General features: G+C 34.1%; 1 protein-coding gene across 5 annotated transcripts in view; it reads left to right on the top strand.

Moving 5' to 3' along the window:
* The window catches only part of LOC149795365 (protein regulator of cytokinesis 1-like), a 61,332-nt gene that overhangs the window by 11,578 nt on the left and 29,467 nt on the right, over positions 1 to 20,287 (top strand). For all 5 annotated transcript variants that reach the window (XM_089965137.1, XM_089965138.1, XM_089965139.1 and 2 more), the window contains exons 5-9: positions 5,394 to 5,543; positions 5,949 to 6,096; positions 10,952 to 11,088; positions 14,124 to 14,222; positions 18,245 to 18,391. In XM_089965137.1, coding sequence (XP_089821263.1) covers positions 5,394 to 5,543; positions 5,949 to 6,096; positions 10,952 to 11,088; positions 14,124 to 14,222; positions 18,245 to 18,391 — 681 coding nt within the window. The remainder of the gene's footprint in view (positions 1 to 5,393; positions 5,544 to 5,948; positions 6,097 to 10,951; positions 11,089 to 14,123; positions 14,223 to 18,244; positions 18,392 to 20,287) is intronic.

Genomic DNA, 20,287 nt, shown 5'->3' with positions numbered 1-20,287 from the left:
ACAATCTAATGTTCCAAATCAAATACTGAAAATATTCAGTCACAAATACATTACAGTAAATATGTGTATTTCTGCGTCCAGTAATCTTTTCACAAAAATATCTCAGCAATGTAATGTTTAGTTGTGATGTGGAAAATTTCAACATAAACACTGTCACTATGTTGTGTAAGCCAACTGAAACTGGTACTGTTCACCATATCAAACAATGTGACATAACACACATTGGACATTTTGTGTTGACAAATGTTTTGTCTTTTGTAAAATGTTCTGTTTATTTGGATGGACGCTTTTTCTTTGATTTATAGTTATCGAAAATGTATAATATATGTTTACTATAATTTCAACTTTGTTTGGAACAATATTTTACTCACACAAAAAGAGATAGTGTCTGTCAGAATGAGCAAAATTGTTTGTTCTTCTTTCTAAATAATTTCTACTGAAATAAAACTATGTGATAAAACAAATCTCAGATGAGTAATGGTTTAGTATTAAATTTATGAAACTCATTAAATAATGTCCAGCTTTTGTGAGCCAAGGCTGGACATTATTCAACTCAATTCATAAATTCAGTATTTAATCATTACCCATTTGAGATCCTCTATGTATGATTAAAACATGTTAATTTTGAATTAGTGTCATGTATGCCATTTAAACTGTTCAAAGTTTGTGTTTTCTTTTTTTTCCTGTCTATATCAGATTTTTAAAACTAAATAACATTCTTATGCATTGGTTTTGTGCTGATTTTAGCTTAAAAAAACACGTTACACTAACTGCCATTAAACACTTACATTGCAACTAAGCCGACAACCAGAAATCTTTAATCTATTCATTGTTAGAGACATTGTTTTAAAATATATAATTTCCATCTAACAGTTTTTCCACCTTTTGTAATTTTAGCCATTACTAGCGCTAATAGAGACATGGATGGACATACACTAATGGAAAGCTGCATGCATTTTTTTAAAGATTTTATTATTGGTGCACAGGGTTAAGATGTGGGAGACATGGGTAAAAAAGTATTGCAGGAAACAGATGAGCCTGTTTTCATTGTGTAATATTGAGGGTGTAACAAAGACACCACTTAGTCTTCACATGATCACAAAGTAACACCAAGCACCCTCATAACACTAAAATTGAAGACCGGTGACAAGCACCAATCCCACAGTAGAATCTGATACTTGATTTTAGATTCATTCTTAAGATGATTTGGCATTATAATGCAAACTTTTTATCACTGCTACAAGTATATAGAAGTTAAACATTGTATTTCCTAGCAGTCTTCAACTATATGACTATCCGTATATATTCGATAAGCATGGGAAACTACCCTATTATATTTTTTAGAAACTTTATGTTTAATGTATAAAAAGCATGTTCATCAGATTATTGACCAGTGATCATTAAACATAGATCATGTATGCTGAATTTAGGTGTCTGAAACAGAATTGGTTGCATGAAAAAATAGTATCTATGCTATGGCAAAAGGTCCCATTGCACTAGGGCTGCCTGGCTAAATAGTTTTTTTTTTATTAACTGAAAACACAATGACTAAGAGATAAGTGTAAGATAATGTAATACCATATGCATTTACAGTTCACATAATGTTGATCTTACCCAAACCCAGTACAGTTTATATGCAAAGCTGTAGGAGGGGTGAAATGATGCACCTGTGCCGTGTATTGATACAATTCACTATACACAACCTATGATACATTATCAACACATATATCAACTTCATGGACTTTCCTTCTGTCAGTGGTAGTTTCTGCCCTTTTCTGTATGTTGACATAATGGTTGTATTTCCAGTATGCAGATTAGAAACACACATAAACTTAGTATCTATTTATACCCCATTCTCATCCACAACAGGATAACAAAAATACTTCCAGTTCAGACTACAAGTACTTGTCAGTGATTTTAATTCAACTTTTGAGGTCATTTCAGGCATTTGATCATGTGCAGTATTCAACTTGGTACCATGCCCTTTGTTTTACACTGCATTAATGCTTTAAAAACATTTTATTATTGATTTCATGTCTGCACTTTAACTTGGAAGACATTATGCTATTATCTTCAAAATAGATGAAACATTGCAATTTCTTTGTGCAAAAAACATCTCATCTGGAACAAATCTAGGTATGGCAGTGGGGATGAATGCTAAAAAGATCTATTACATTGTGCTTCCTGCAGATGCAAAACTACTGCCATAGCCACAGGCACTTGTTTTTGTTAATGAAGAAGGAAAACTCACATAAACAGAGACTATTACTTTAGAAGAAAGTCGATTATTCTACTCGACAACATCAGGGAGTGGGGAGGGGGGCTTTCAGAACAATTTCATGTAGAAAAGACTAGAATATAAAATGTTGTGCTGAAAAGACTAAACAACGTCATAACTGATAAGGAGATTATTCAGGGAAAATGGAAAGAGAATTATGTATGTACCAAGATTTAAATGACATTTTTGAATGGTTTTGCAATGCACATGACAACAATACCTGCTCACATATCACGCTTATCTCTAGTACTAATATTAGTACCCTTACTCGTACCTCGTGGACAGGGTACTAACATGAGCATATACATGTTAATGGAGCAAGCCGGGTGTGAATCACACCTGGCACTCTTTTAGCCTAATAATAACACTTTAAACACATTCCTTGCATATAATCCAATAAATAGAGTAGTCCTCTTATTTAATACCGGAAGTATCGAAAATCATTGTAGAAATAGTTGTAAAATCTCGTTTACTTTTTTCAGCCGATATTTTCGTTTAGATCGTCCGCCATGTTATTTCAAATAATGATAACTTCCGTTCTCAGCCTCGTTTGTTTGTGTGCCATATTAGGACATTGACGCCTTATTTGGAAATGTAAACAAATCGTAGTAAAAATTTGGCGCCTTTTGGGTCAGAAAATCTGCGCATTAAAGTAAATACGGTTTATCGGCAACTTTGAAATTCAACCAAGAAGCGATTATTTGCACTTGATTGATAATAATATAGCGTAGAATATCCAAAATATATTCTGGCAAGCCTTACGTAGAAAAGGGGTCACGGCAAGAGTCTCGCGTTGTCTGTCATGGTGGACAGGATAAGGTTAGAATAACCATGCCAATTTATTTTATCATGTAAGGGCTTAATAAAGTCAAAATAAGCCAAACTTCTTTCACAACATGATTATACTTATGTAGTTGATTTCTACACTGTTTGTTTTTCTGACTTTAGTGACGATTTTTTTGGCTCCATTACATGATATGGGATCAGTTCGTAGCCTCAACCACAACAAATCAAGTTGAGGCTACGACATCGTAGCTAGCTTATCTCAAGAATAAGAATTATTGCATATTCAGTTGAAATAAGTCTATTCTTAAGACAAGAAGAACCTTTTAATAATTAATGTTGCTTTTAAGCGAAGATATTAGACGCTTTGAATTATGTAGTTTTCTTATTGCGTATATTACATATGCATCTCACCAAAAATTTACTCGCCCTCTGGAAAGGCCACCTGTCTGATAAGTCCACTTTCCCAGTGCAGAAGGGATGGCCTTATATGATGGGGACCACTGTAATTTATCAGTGTTTTGTTTGTATTCTGGTTCTAATCCATATGGATTTTGTCCATTTATACCAAAGAATTGTGACCAGGTTTGTAGCAAAAATAAATTTACATTTTTTATACAGTGAACTGTAATTATACACACATATTACACTTTTTGTGCCCATGTTATTTTTTTTTATCACTCAACACTTTTGATACATAATTCTCAATATATTTGAGTCATGGTATAGAACAGTGTTTTGTCAAGTCAAGACTTAAATTTCAGTCTATCAGATCACACATATATTAAACTACTCAAATTTAAATCCAAACTTGGCTTTTGTTGTTGAAATCCAAAAGAGATTTAATAAGGACATATTCAACATATGGTAAAGAAACATTCTTGTGACAGGAATTGTTAACAAATTATACTTGGTATGCTTATCATTTGTTCATTGCAATTTTAGGAAATGCGGTACTGGTAATAATTGACCATGTTCTTAAACCTTTTTTATTTTACCAAAAGACATCTTCATTTATATATGTGTATTTTGTTAAATTTGAATATTTTTCAGTACCTCATATAGAAAACATTGCTTTTATCACTGTTTATATCCATTGTTAGGTTGTTTCTTGTTCTGGTTCATTGTTTCTTGAATTCAAAAATGCGTCAAGGTGTGATCAGACTTTATGAAGTTTGCTTGAGATACACATAGCACCTGCTTACCATGCACTGCATGTGTAAACAATGATGGTTGTCCATTTTGTTGCCTCTGACCTGACAAGGTATGAACTTGGCAAAAAGTCACTGTGCCAGGAAGAAGGAACCTGCTTCTTCCTTTTTGGTTTCTGCAAGACCCCCTCCATTCCCATGATGGTTCCATGGCATTGCCAACTCCCATTAAGGGTTTAGAAATTGCTCCCTCCCATAAGGTTGGGATCATTGACACTTAAATGCATGTTGTCAGTTCCCATAATGGAGGTATCCAAGGCATTTGCTGGTGGACATGTCGTCATCATCCAGGAGTGAGTCCTGCCTTCAAGAATCAGTGGAAGTGCAGTCTTTGTCTAACTCAGGTAAACCTATTTTAAGTCAAGGAGATCATGATTGCAGGAGTCAAGTTTCCTAAACAGAGACTCCTCAATAATATCCACATAGATTGACCAGTCGCTGAATACTGGGCTATCTTAATCATTCTTGGATGATGTCATGAAAGCTGCATTCAGATGGTCTCACTGCACCTTCCTTTTTCCCCTTCAATCATGTGTCACACCAGAGTGAAGGCATTAATGCAATAGGCCCACTTATATCAGCCCAGCAAATTGTCATGCCATTTTCCAGTCTGTGGTGGAGCATGTTAATGATAAGTTTGCTTTGACAACTTTTCATTGGCAATCAACCTCCCACCAGGCTGGCAAATTCAGCAACTCCATAATGGCAGGCAGTGTGTTACTGCTATTAAACTGTAGATTATTGTTGTTGGTGGTGGTGAGGTAATGATTGTTGTTGGCAGGGGTGGGGGTCAACCAATTATATTATGTAATATTCACCTGATATTATTGCCCTTTCAGTCTTGGTCAAAGTCAGAGAGGGACAATATTCTATGTGACAAAAGTTGACTAAGATACCATACTATGAATAATGGTTTTTTTTCTTCTCATTCTAGACCTCTGTTATTAATTAAAGGAGGGATTAGCACCAGGAAAAGATTAGCAATGCAATGATAGCAGTTCTTAAAAATAATATCTTCAAAATTTGTCCAAAGTTTTACACGCAGACAAATAACATCAGTGAATCATGAATTGTACAAAGATAGCACCAGTTCCTTCATTGTTTAAATCCTTGTATTTTAGGCAGAGAGAAGTAAGCATGAGATGGAGAAAAGAGTGAAGGACTTGTGGGATCGCATTCATGTTTTATGGGAGAGACTCTCAATTCCACAGGAAGAAACCACAGCTTTTTCAAAGGGAAAAGAAGGATACAAAACCAGTGTATTAAAGGCTGTAAGCATTTCCGTATTAATGAAAATGTTACATTGACTTTCATGATTTAAATGCAAGTTGTTTTAAAATTTAGGACTATTGTAGAATATTTCTGGCCTCTGTTTCACCAACAGAATATTTGTCTGCAAGAAGAGCTTTGTCTTTTTTTAACTTAATTTAGTATGAAGCATTAATTGCTAGTTGACTGAAACAGGCTACTAAAGAGTAAGAAAACTGTCCATTGATTCTTATAGTCTAGTAAATCAAACCTGTATTGGTATATTGGTTCATTTGGAATATGATCTTGCCTATTCATAAAACCATCCAGTTATTTCAGACAGACACATAAGTGCATTTACCATTCATTTCTAGACACTGGTTTTCTTGCAAGAATTAAGACTTTCTTTTTAAATTCCATGTCTACAGCTGAAGGAGGAGGTGGAGAGATGTGAGAAGCTGAAGTTTAACAACATGCAGAAGTTTGTGGAAGGGATGAGGAAGGAATTAGTGTCTTGGTGGGACAAGTGTTTTTACAGTGAGGTCCAAAGGGAATATTTCAAACCAATGAAAGACGGTGAGTATTTATCAGTGATCATGGAGGTCACTTACCCTGAAGTCCGTCTGTATACTACTGCTCCTCTTACAGCATGTATATCCATGGATCCAAAGACACTGCTTAGATTTTGTTCTATATTTGCTTGTTTTTTCTGCCTCACCATTGGTAGGGGGATATAATGTTACTCCTGTCCTTCTGTTTGTCTGTCCATTCTTGAGAACTTGGTTGAGTTTTGTGGTCATGTTGTTTCAAGCACTTGTGGCTTATCATCATACATGCCAACCATTAAGCTTTTGGTGTAATCATTATGCTTTTTTCCCCACTAAGTTATGCCTTACGCATAAATGTATTTGGATTACACGTTTTCTATATAACCCCCTCCCAAAAAATTAATAATTTGTTTTCTCATTTGTATTATCATCCCATTAATCCCACAGACCGTATTCTAGAAAAGACGGATTGTATGTAACTATGACATAAGAGTATGCTTGTCTTTAGACTTGCATGCACTTTCATAACAATATTATGTTCTATTTACGACAGCTGCCATATTTCCAAGAAACATGCTGGTTTCTACTTTCCTCTTTTGACCTCAGTTTCTATTTATAGCAGCTGTATGGCTTAGGAGAGAACAGGCTGGTTTCCTAACTGTTAATCTTTGCTTGCAGATTCTTTGTTCTAATTCATATCTGGTACAGAACCAGTTTGTAGGTATTTGGCACTAAAAGTCAAATCAGATTTTTTTCTAATCGATGCTTGTGTTAGAGCATAAATATTTTTCAAATAATTTCACAGATGGATTAGGAAAAGACATAAAAACCAATTCAGAAATGAATACATGAATTACACAATACAGTGTTCTATTCTAGGGCAGCTTCATGCCCCTTGCAGGCTGTGTGGAAAGGATTTTAATGTTGGTAATAGTGGTAAAACAAAGGAACCTTGACTTAGCTTGTTTTACTTTGTTTTACTAACTCCAGTACTAAGGTAACTTCTTTTTTACAGCAGAACTAAATTGTGGACATGAATTTTATAAATGCAGAGGCATTATCTACTTAGTTCTTAATAGAACACAGACTGCTCCTAGCGGTAGAAGGCTTCATTGATCCTTTGTTCAAAAGGATGTTTCCTGATTCTGAAATTACAGAAAATATACATATGCAAGAACAAAATCATCTAATATTGTTAGGTGTTTAGCAGATGATAAATCACAGAAAATTTCAGAAAATTGGACCATTTAGAATTGCAATAGACAGGAGTAGTGATTATGACAAAAAGTTGTACCCATTCTGTGCAAGAGACTTTGACAACGAAAAGGGCAAAGCCAGAGTGCTCTTCTTTCATTACCAGAATTACCAGTAGATTCAAGTGGAGAAAACATTTTTTTATTTGCTTGATAATGCTTTGAATAAACATAAGTTGGCAAAACTGTATGGGGTTTTCAGCTGATACTGCATCAGTGATGACTGGAATTCATAAAGGAGTTGCTTTCTATATCTTGAAAAATGACTCCATCATTGTGCATATCAGGTTATCTCTGTCATATGATGCGCCATGCTGCAGTAAAGGTTGATGATACATTGGGAGAACTCCTGAAGTCACAAGTTGGCACTCTACCTGACAGTGTACTTCATGCGGACAGAGTTGATTTTTTTTCCATCTTATTTCCCAGCTAAAAGACCCAATAACTGGAAGATATAAATTTCCTCTTCTTTGTCAGGTTATTAAAGGAATATTGGTCCTTTACCATTCTAATGCTGACTGTGAGAGATTGTGCAGTATTGTTAACAAAAATAAAACCGAATTAGATCAGGATTTGTAACCCAGAACTTAATGCTCTACTGGTGTGCAAAACATTCATAGTCTCAGCTGGTACAAAGTGTTTTGAAGTGCAATATGAGTGTCTGTTGCTTTTTAAAGCTCAAAGTGTTATATATGAAAACTTGAATTAGTAATTGATGTTAAAACTCCAGAGGGATAAAGAAATCATTTTGTACACATGTTCATTGAATTTTTATCATGTTATATGTGGATTACTCTTTTTCTGCTCGGATTACTCTTTTTGTCCACTTTGAATACATTTTTTTCTCACCAGGGGTTGGCATTGTTCCATGGTTACATTTTTATTTTTTACTTCATTATAATTCTTGGCTTGAGAGAAAAATATTTATTTTATGCTTAGCCATGAATTACTGGATTTTTTTAGAGAAATAGTATCAATAATTCACTGGAGTGAAAAATGATTTACACAGCCCATCAATAGCCGTCGATAACATTATGGCCAAGAAATTATGAAACTAAATATGGTCAAGTGGTACACCTGGCTGCCTTGTCTTATGAATGACCCAAGTTATAACCCAGCACTGTGCAAATGCTTTTTTTTTCTTCATTTTTTAAAGTGTTGTTTTACCTTTAACAGGGAAGGAAACTTATGTTGTTACCTATATTTTCTGTGCAGATGTACACAAAACACAGCAGAACATGAGTGGTAAACCATTGACATTATTGCACAGAATACAGTAAGAAATATGCTACTTCAATCTGTTATACATATTGCTAGGGATGAGCATAAAACAAAAAGAAAATTTTCTTGCTCCAAGTAAATAATATATTTCATATTGTGGGTGGAAACCTTAAGTATTTTCACGCATCTAATGAAACTTATCCATTATTCACTAGGAGCAAGTGAATATCCTATCTATCATTTAGATTCACTTCATTAAATATTATATTTTTTTATATGTGCACTTGAGTATGATACATCTTTGTTGAAAGATACCAAAGTATTACATTACATAGCATTGTAAAGTGGCCTCAGTCAGTCTGATTAAAATCAGATCTCCGCTGTTCTGCATGAAGATCTGATGACGACCACACGGGTTATGTTCTTGTGACCTTTGAATTGGCCAATGGAAATGCAGCTATAAAAAATCTGAAGTGATTGAAATCATTCGGTACACTTTCATGTTCTTCATCCACAGTGCTAAGTCTCCATATGTGAAGATATAAGACTTCATCAGCTTGGCTGATATAATTAGTGATTATGGTAATGACATTGGTTGATAGAACATGACCCTAAGTAGTCACTGTCAGATCTTCATGTATAACAGTCAAGACCTGATTTTAATCAGATTGTGACCTCAATTGGAGTGTAGATGACATTTATGACTCCTATGAACAACATTATAAAAATGGAGAACTGTTGTCACTTGCCTCTGGTCCATTCAGGAGCATCTCTTGCATATGTAACACATTTTGTGTGTGGGCGTGTACTTGCAAAGACCTCAAACCCATGACTTGCATGGTAGATCAGTCAATACAGAACAGAGGAGAACATGGAACAGGTACAGCTGGAGCAGTATGTCTTAGATTGGATTTGTTAATGAGTAAGTAACTGGGAACATTAAAGCAATTAGCACCCCTTTTTTTTACCTGTACTTAATGCAGCCAGGCTGCAAACTATGACTGTTTTATCATAGTTTTCTTAGTGCATTCAAACTTCCATTCCTTTGTCTGAAGATATTGTGCTCAAGTTTGACATGGTTCCCCAAGATTTGACCCTTGCAACTAATGCAACCAGGAGAAGTAATAAAAAAAACCTTTGAATGTACTGTTATTTCAGTCCCCTTTTGTTGCTATAGGTTTAAATAAATACATATTTAAATATAGGTAAAATAGATCATAGTCTTGTTTAATGATAGGTAATCTTAGGGCTTTTCCAGGAACAATGAGGAATGCACCCATATTTAATTTTATATGCATGATGCGGGTAATTCAAAATTATTTTAAATTTAAATTTAAATTTAAATTTTTTTCCCTCAAAAATACAAGATCTGTCTTTAGGAAAATGATGTGTTTACAATAGTTAGATGGAAATATTTCATGATCAGTCAAATTTTTTTTATAGAAATTATCTTTAAAATGGACAAGACTATTTTCATTATATTTTTTTTAATTTACGTTGGCAGAAATTTTGGCACATATCACTAAATTTCATTAAAACTCGGGAACTATGGCATAACTTTCAAAATTCTGATAGCAATTAATGAAGGGTTTTGGGAAAATTCCATTTCAAAGCGAGTTTTCGTTCATTAAGATCTTTTTTTATGTTGAACTGTATTAAAGGTGTTACTGAAAGCAAATTTTTTAAAATTTTGATTTGATATAATAGTTTAAGTAGTTTTGGATTATTTATCAAGTTGACATATTGTGGAAAAAAACATGCTGATGGTCTGTTAACTAGAATCACTTGTTTTATCTCATTTCTTTGATTATATGGGGTGCTTACTTCATTAGGGGGGCCCCAAGTGGTCAAAAGCGCTCTCTGTTACGGATCACTGCCATCTCACCTCTGTCTGCGTGGGTTCGAGTCTAGGATTTGGCCAATGTGGGTATGTGAGAAAGCTTGCCAGTAGTTTCTCATGGGTCAGTGGTTCTTCCTGCGGTTTTCCTGGGTTCTTCCTCCACCATTAATACTGGCTGCCATGCATAGCCTATCATGTGCTGAAAAATGGCATTAAACCCCACAACAACAACAACAACTTCATTAGGGGCATGACAGAAAGGGATTAAAGAAATGCATTTGAAGTCTTCAGTTGGCAGGTCATGCATAGGTCTTGGATTACAATTGGATTAAATCCTGACCAAGAGGCATTGCAGTTTTAATTGTAGTGTGCTTGTGCTAAATTATACATCAAGGGCAATTAATTTAGCAAATGCAACATCAGAGTAAAACAATTAAGAGCCACCTGAAAATTTAAATTGAAATATTCATTGAATTTGAACTAGATCTATCTAATATATTTTTGGCCTCTGGTCTACAGAATTATTCTCTGATTAATTTTAAATGCAAATTTTCTGTTTTCTTTCACAGACAACTACACAGAAGAATTACTGGAATTGCATGAGAAAGAAGTCAACAAAATGAAGGAGTACTATGAAAAATATTCCAGTATGTTGCAGAAAGTAGAGAGAAGAGAAAAACTATTTACAGATATGGTGGAATTTGAGGTATTCAGTTTTGGTTTTTAATGTGTTTTTTTTTCTTCCACTACTTGACTGCATATTAAATCATGGCTCCATGACTGGGCTTTTCCTAATTAACTGAGGTTCGGCACAGACATGACAGCTATAGAAAAAATAAGTTAAATTTTCCAATATTATTCATTGAATTTTCAAACATGGTCTTATATTTTATGTGTTACCTCATCTCTACTGTTATTAAACTTTACATGCCTCCAACTCATACTTTACAATATTATGACCAGTCAAAACACATATCAGCACATTTCATGCAGACTTTGGAGTAACACATTTACTTTTTGAGTGAAGGTTTACAATTGTGGATTCAAATAATGGTGTGATGTGGTTTTTGATGTGAATAAAAATGGAGAACCCAGAGCACACTGATGACCTTGATGGGTAGCTAGTGCTCATATCAGGTTAAAATCCCAGACTGCAGTTGCATTTAGTAACACTATTGTTGGGAAATGCTAGGTTTAGAATAATGCTATGAAGATTGCAAATGAGAGTGCTAATAAAGAGTGGTTTATAATGAAGAGCATCATTTAATAGCAGATCAGATTCAGTAATTTTTGTTTTACAGATTGTTCCTAGCAAATAGCATAGACCCAAATCTGCATGTGAGTTAATACGATGATATCTAGGTCTGTGCAGTTGGAACTGAGTTGTACACTAATAAATATTTTATATAAAATGGTTCTGTTTTTACCTTTTACACAAGATTTAAAAAAGAAATCACACAGTGTGCTTGAGGATGATCAGAAAAGAAAATAAGTTGTACTAATTCACTAAATAGGGACAGAACAATTTACCTAGCAAATTTTGTTTGCCTTAGTGTTTTTTTATTATAATTCTTTTTTAAATATGCATGCACTTAAATGAGTATTAACTCATTAACCCCTGAGCCAGACAGCTACGCATTCCCCTACAGCATACTTGAAATGATATCACCTATAGCAGTATTAGCCTTAGCGGTTCCTGTATCCCTGAGACTTGCTCACAGCACCTGGCTTGTAGATTTTTAAAGAAGCGACCACATGCAATAAATTTGTTATTTTTTATTTACATTCCTTTAATTAAGCTGAAATTTGGCACGGCGGTTCTCAGTAAAACTGCTTACATAATGGTATAAATTTCATGCTACATGCAGAAATAAAACTGTGCATAAAGGTTAAAATAAATGATTTACATACCAATTTGCTTCTCTTGCCATGAATAATCCATAAAAGCCATTATTAATTCACTCTAAATAATTAACACCATCAACACAAGAAATAATTCTCTTTTCAGGGTCCATAGAGGACCTTGAAAAATGAATTATTGCTTCAGGGCCTTGAAAACAGCTTGAAAATTCAAAATATTGTCTGGGTACCCTAAAAAGCTGTACAATCTTATTTTTTTAACTTCTGATTGTACGAAGCCTGGATGTACCATTGGTTTAAATTTGAATCATTCACTTCAGCGTGGCTGTTTGTCGATTCCAACTTCTGTGACTAGATGAAGAAAAATATAAAGTTTTGATTATGATATCTTTCTTTGAGAGCTTTGAAAAATGCAAATTATGCCAGAAGGATATTGATTTGTGTGCAATGGGAGAGAGTGCTGCATGGTTACATGCAGCTGGAAAAAAAACAAGCTCTTATAATAGCACCTAATACAGGCAAAACAGGAAGCCTTCAGCATGAAATCATTTTTGATGAAAGAGGTATGTCTGTAAACACAGCAATTCAAGTTTTAAAATATAAAAATGTATATAGTCTTAATTAAGAAATTTGTTTAATCCGGTTGTATTTTGAGATTGAGTGGAAATAGGACAGATGATATTTGCAATGAAAACAATAAATAAAATATAGAATACAGCTAAGCTGAGAGAAATATTAATATATCTAATATAAAATAGTTTGAAATATCCATACGCTGTTTTTAAATAAGCGATAATATAAACAAAATCTCTGTACTTTTTTTTGTTTATTTGGATGAGTGGAAGAAAGGAAGGTACTGAAAAAGACATTCAGACAGTGACAGCTGCTGCTGATGACTATATATTGGAAGCAAAGATCCATAGGAAAATTTCCTTTATCTGACATCAAAATAATTTGAGAAGTGAAAAGGACAAAATTGCTGAACTTGGAGCTCTTGAAAAACAGCTTGATGACAAGCTACAAGAACTGAAAAATTCACTCTAAAATATTTTGGACTTTGTAAATAGTGTAGTGTAGACAGAGTAAAATGAACTTTGTTCAGTGACTACATTATTCTATTGCCCAGATGTAGATGTTTAATATTAATGGGAAAGATATCAATGATCATTCTATCAACTTCATGTTTTATTTTGTTTGCTTTTTTAAAATAAATTTGCAAGAGATGTTCCTGGTATGGAAAAATAGTAAGTATTAGCTTGTGTTTACATACAGTTTCATTTATGTATCCTTTAAAATCAATGTAATAATGCACCTTAAAAGACACGATTTTGAACCTTGAAAAAACCTTGAAAATTTTGAGATAAATATGCTAGTAACCCTGTATTTTATGTGCACAGAAATTCCAATTGTCATCTCTTTGCAAACTTAACCTCATGTGAATACTCCAGCAGAATCTGTCAAGTAAAAGTGTACTTCCAGTGGCTGATTCTCATCACTTTCCATCATTTTCAGATCTATATATTTCCACGATTTCAGCCACTATCAAAGTCAAATTGTTTTTCCTTTGTTCAGCAATGTTCACTCTGTGTAAGCTAAAATTTTATTGGTTAAACTGCCTGCATAATTAGAAAATGGTTTGAAATCAACCAATGGTTTGCGTCGATTTCACTTGTGCAGGATACAAGCCTAGACTTATACTGCCACAAGCTAGGTAAACTAAGCCACATTATTATGGCACTCGGAAGATGAGGGAGGTATAGTACGAGTTATTGTGGTGGCAGGGGTTAATGAGTTAAGAAAATCAGATACAGGTTATGATATTTGAAGTCATGATGTTTGTAATGTTAATCATGTTTTAAACTTTTAACTATTATTTTTCAGAGGAAAGCCAGTGATCCAAATAGATTTTTCAATGATCGTGGTGGAAAATTTTTGCAAGAAGAGAAAGCAAGGAAGAAGATAACAAAAGAATTACCCAAGGTTGGTCATGAATAAGATTATGATATAGTTAATATGGAGTAACCTTTTTGTAGAATTTGGTTCGAGCTAAATCTAGATAAATATGGCAGAGTGAGAGGTACTTTAGGTTTCAAATAAATTTTGTGATCCAAATTCACAGATTTTAAATTGCTGTTAGTACTGCACTGTGTAGTCATAACTTGTTTCAGCAGGTTTCCTGATCCTCACTGGAAAGCTGCCATTGTAACTGATGCCCATTTCCAACCACAGTTGGCATGTGACTCTGGTTATATATTACTGCAACAAAAAAGTCCCAGGTTGACCTTGAGAACTAGGTGTAAAAGCCAGGATGTAATTGCCATATATACTTGCTTACAAGTTGAATTGAACTGCAAACTGCACAGATCCATTAAGTAAGACACAGGCAGATATGGGTCTATGCCATTTGTTTTTTACTGATCAGTAGAACAAACATCCTTGACCCTGGTCTTCCAGTGCATTATATGACAGCAGATAAGAGTCTATGTTATTTGTGGACTTATAAGCAAGTATATATGATAACTGCTGCAGAATCTTATATAAACTGATAAATTGTAAAAATTAATATGCCAACTGTAAGCATCAATGTAAAATGTCTCCTAATAGGCTTGGAAATAAGAGAGAATGCATAATGTTATTGATAGATGGGAGTGGGGTTCTCAGTAAATGGGCTATCTAAGAACTTTTTAATGTGAAATTCACAGGGACTCTCAGATATCAAGATTCTGTTATCATATTTCAACTCCTTTCTTCTTTCTCATCCTTATTTACATCCATTCAGATCAGAGTAATCCAAAGTATTTGTGAAATTGTTTGAGTAACATGTCAGCCAAGTTGATCAGTCATGCTGTCTTTGAATACAGTAATTTTCACTTCTGTTCACTCTATCATCAGTATCCATATATAAGGCTATGGGTATTATTCTGATGAAGGTGAAAACTAAACAAATTCCCAAAAATAATTTTTAACTTACTGATGGTCTGACGTATTCAAGTTAGAAAAAAGGTGTAAAAGGTTTTGAGATTTAACAAACTGCATAGACCCCTGAGTTATTGAGAGTCATGTATTCACTTACTGAACATGAAAAGACAAATTCAAATATAGATATGAAATTTGCCCATGTACCCATTATTGAAACTTGGGACATTACTCCAGGAGCCACAGATGTTGGGGTGGGAGAGCTTGAAGATAAGTTTTACGAAAACTCTAATGAAGCTTATGATTTCTTTTGAAATTCAATATCTACTGCTTAATTATTTTAAAAGAATCTCTGGGAATTGAAAATGAGCAAGCTGGGGATTATTTGCAGAAAAAATATTTATTTTGTATATTCATTTATAAATTAAGTCCAATTGTAAACTGCACTTGACAGCAGAATTTTGTGATCCATATATTAGACGTGATCAGTAAGCAATGGAAAAGTTCCTTGCTTCTAATAAATGCCATAGATACTTGCTCATTAGTTGAGTACAAATGCTTGCAACATAGACCCTGAACTGCTGTCACATAATGCACTGTCAGATCAGGGTCTGTGTACATCTACTGATTGGTCCAAAGAAACTGCATAGAGACTAAAATCTGCCAGCACATTATGCACTGGCAGATCTGGGTCACTGCAGTTTGTAGTTGGATCCAACTTCTGTATATACTCATGTACATGTATAAGCCAAACAATTTAGGAAAAAATGAAAACCCTGGAAAGGGCCGGGGGGGGGGGGGGGGGGGGGGCTCAGCTTATCTGTGGCCCAAGGTCTAAACTTGAAAATTTGTAAGTTTCCTTTTTCTTGTCCCGAGATTTGGACATTATGGTATAATGTCTAAATCTTGGGACATGAAAAAATAATTTTTTCCGTGTCCTAAGAATTGTATGCATGTAAAAAAAAAAAAACCATCAGTGTCACAACACTTACTAAACTGTTATAAACTATTATGATTTTGTTATTATTTTGAATGTACATATTTTTATGATTTCTCCAACATGAAATTGAATAAAAGTAAATAAAAGACTTCATAATTCATGGCCTGGTTCAAGATTAGCTGGGAGACCAGGCTGTGCTATAATGAACAGTACTTACACAGTGCAAATTGTGCTTAGCTTGATTTAAATCCTTTATTTCCTAACATATTAGATACAGATTTTACTTTATTCATTGGTTCCACCAAAATTTCATTCTTCCAGATAACATTTCAGCTAATTGTTAATAGCTTGTTTTGTTTACTTTGATCAACGCTGTCTGGAGTTATTCCTTTTGCAGTGATATAACTGATCCTACAAACTGAGGTAATCTCTAGAAAAAGTACACGTTTATGCAAGGCATATAACCAGCATATATTTACATAACAGTTACATGTTCATGAAAGAATAGTAAAAATTAAGTCTAAAATTCTTAATATAGATTCACAAAGATCATCATCAATCTATTTTTATTTTGTGTTTTGGTTAAACAAAATCATAATTTTCCACACATTGGAAAGCTGGTTGTGTCGGTGTTGCCTTTGTTTAAAATTGGCAGATTTTTCTTTTGTTTTCCAACAGCAGTACAGGCCAGTTAATTGCTAAAACTCTGAAATTGGCTTGGGTTAAGAGGGAATTTTGACAGGCAACTATATAAATATTTTGATGTGTTATTGCCTTTTACTTACTGGTGCATTGATACATTAAGTCTGTGGCAATAAACACATCAACCAAACGATAATTAACTTGAGTCAAAAGGGAGAAGTAGTGTAACAGCAACCCACGAATACCCAATTCTTGTACCATTAAGTTATATGCAAATCTGAATTAGGCAGAAACGAGAAGAAAACAGAAAAATACATTTCTTCACTTTTCAAATAAATTATATTGACTTCTAACATTTTTATGTAATAATATTCATACATACCAAGCCTGACAGAGGTATGCACATAATTTTTGCTATTATAAGTTTACCTATATAAATGTATTTAGAACTTATAGCATGCATCTTGTGATGTTTTCTTGGACTTTTGAGTCGGCTTAAGTCCTTTTTGCTTTCCTAATTGAAGATTTACGTTTACATTTTGGGTGACTTGGTCACCGACTTTGCCTGGCAGCATGAGTACTGATTTTGTAATACCTGGCTTATCAACATTCAGTTATTATTTGTTTACAGCCAGTGACTGATATTAAATTCCAAGTGATTCATATTAAATTGTACTATGACTATTTGAAAAGAGAACCTGTCATTTGAAAAGAGAACCTGTCAGACTTTGGGGCAAAATTATTCTCTGCATTATTACAAAAGCTGTACTCATCATTCAAGCTTACAGGCATGCTAGTACCTGTGTAGCTGAGGGGCCAAATTGATTCCACTGTCTGCCGCTCACCTCTGAGATGTGGGTTTGATTTGCACCAGTTTAAAGCCCCAAACATAACCTTCCAAGTATAAATTGACTGTGAAACCCAATACAGAAAGGAACTTATCAGTGAATAAAACATATTTCAGCAGTATGTATTTAATGAATGCCATATTATGCATTATTATATTGTTATTAAATGCATGAGAATTTGTTTATTTTCTTTCTTATAATAGGGATTGAGTTCATCAGCAACATGAAAACCCTTTTTTTAATACAGAAGTGTCAGTGAAGAAAAATATGAAGTTAAAACTACATTGCAGAAAGTAACATCATCTCATTTTGAATATCCATTTTGCTTTAGTTATCCATTATTTTCATATATTAACTTATATTTGTGGGTTTTTAAATAAAAAGTATTTTAAATACAGTATTTCCTCATTTTAATATCAGTTATGGTGATTGGATGTTGTGGTGCCTCAAAAATGATTACAAATTTGGTGTTGGTACACTCACAAAGGATGGCAGTTCCTGCTTCCCACCCACCCTCACCTTCAGCTTTTTCCTTGAAATAGCCCTTACTGTGTTGTTTATCCCTCCCCCAACTCTCACTTTGGCATGGATTTTTGGTACTGCTGAAGAGAACAATTCTAAGGCTAATTTATATATATTGTTTCTGAAATGTTTAGATGGAGGCTGAACTCAGGGAGGAAGTTGCAGCCTGGGAAAAGGAGCATGGAGAAATAGTTCTTATTTATGGCAAACGTGTGGTTGCTTACTTGGAACAGAGCTGGATCAATTATAATGAAAGAAAAGTCAGAGAGAAAGAGGAAAGGGTAGGTCATAATCTTAGGGTATGTAATTCTGTAATTGTAGTAAATGAAATGATCATATGTTTATCCAATATTTTGGGGGAATCAGCATCTTAGATTTACTCTAACCAGTTCTTACTGTCCATTACGGATCACTGCCATCTCACCTCTGTCTGCGTTGGATCAAGTCTCAGATTCGGCTAATGTGGGTATGTGAGAAAGCTTGCCAGTAGCTTCTCATGGATCAGTGTTTCTTTCCGGGGTTTTCCTGGGTTCTTCCTCCATCATTAATACTGGCCGCCATGTATAACCTATCGTGTGCTGAAAAATGGCGTTAAACCCTACAACAACAACAACATTTTGAGAAAATTTGCATTTGGTACTTAACAGACAGTAAGAATTTAAGTAAAATCCTCGAATTTTAATTGGGGTGTGTGTGTGTATGTATATATATATATATTGTTAACTACATGAACCTATAAATGTAGATGCTCTCTCTCTCTCTCTCTCTCTGTATATATATGTATATATACACACACACACAATGTTATCTACTCATGCATTAAATATGCAGACTTTTCCAATTTGATGTGGACTGCTCTGTTGGCCTAGTGGTTAGAGCGTCCGCCTCCGAAGCGGGAGGTCATTGGTTTGTACCCCGGCCGAGTCATACCAAAGACTTTAAAAAAAATGGTACTAACAGCTGCCTTGCTAGGTGCTCAACATTAAGAGGTTAGTGTTAGGACTTGTTGGCCTGGTGTCAGGATAATGTGACAGGGTGGGACATGATGCTACATGTCTGCGGCATGATGCCCCAGTGCTAGACATCACTATAAATTGCCACACTGCAGACATCGTAGTGATATGACTAAAAAATTGTTAAGGCTACTTTAAAAATCATAATCACACACACCAATTTGATGCACAAAAATAGTCGCGGGTATGTAAATTGACAAACCCAAATGTTAGGTTTTATGCATTGACAAAGACAAAGGATCTGTCCAAAAAAAATCGCCAGTAGATAAATTGACAAACCCAATATTATGTTTTGTTGATTTAAACAAAATTAAGGTTTGGTCTAACTACTTAAATGGCTAGATTATAACTCTCAAACGGAAAACACGCGCTCTGGGAATTGACTTTAGTCACATTATATAACTAATATTTTCTTTGTGTATTTAAACAATGTAATTATGTTTTAAAAACTCCTGAAAACTGATCATTGGCTAGAATAAGACTCATAGGTTTGGATTTTGACGCATTGTTTTTTGCCTTGATGAGTCAAATGACTTACATGAAGCCATTTGTAGATAAAAATATATATATATATATATATATATATATATATATATATATATATATATATATATATATTAAAAGTAAAGATTCATGTAACTGACAATTTAAGGATTACTTTCCTACCAGTATTCATATATCAAGCCCTGTATTCATGCAGCTTTGCAATATTAGGGCACACTCTAACTCATTACTCAACTCTTATCTCTACCAAATGAAAGTATTTGATTAATTTCATAAAATATTTACACCAAATCTATCCAGTTTTAAAAACCTTTTGTACATAAATCATTTGTGTTATTAAAATAGTTTTTGCTTAATTTGAGTATGTATTTCAAAGTTTGGTAGTTTCATGGATACCTGGCCAGATGATGCTGAATGGGGTGACAGAGATTAGCATGTTGAACTTGTGGACAAAATGTTGCTGGTTCGATTCCTACCATTGGATCAACCCAGGTCAGCTACTATTGTGTGTCTTTGTACAAGGCATTTTACTAGTTGCCTTGGCACTAAATAGCCTTCGTGAGCTGCTGTACCTTGAAACACCAAACCAAGCCAGAAAACATAAATTATATTATTCATATTTCTCATATTTCGTGATATTTTGGTTGTGAAAGTTGTTTA

This window comes from Sinohyriopsis cumingii, chromosome 7 (assembly GCF_028554795.1).
Source record: "Sinohyriopsis cumingii isolate HCF-2022 chromosome 7, ASM2855479v2, whole genome shotgun sequence".
Taxonomy (NCBI): Eukaryota; Metazoa; Mollusca; class Bivalvia; order Unionida; family Unionidae; genus Sinohyriopsis; species Sinohyriopsis cumingii.
Note: the sequence above shows the minus strand (reverse complement) of the source record. Positions and strands in the feature narration are given on the sequence as shown.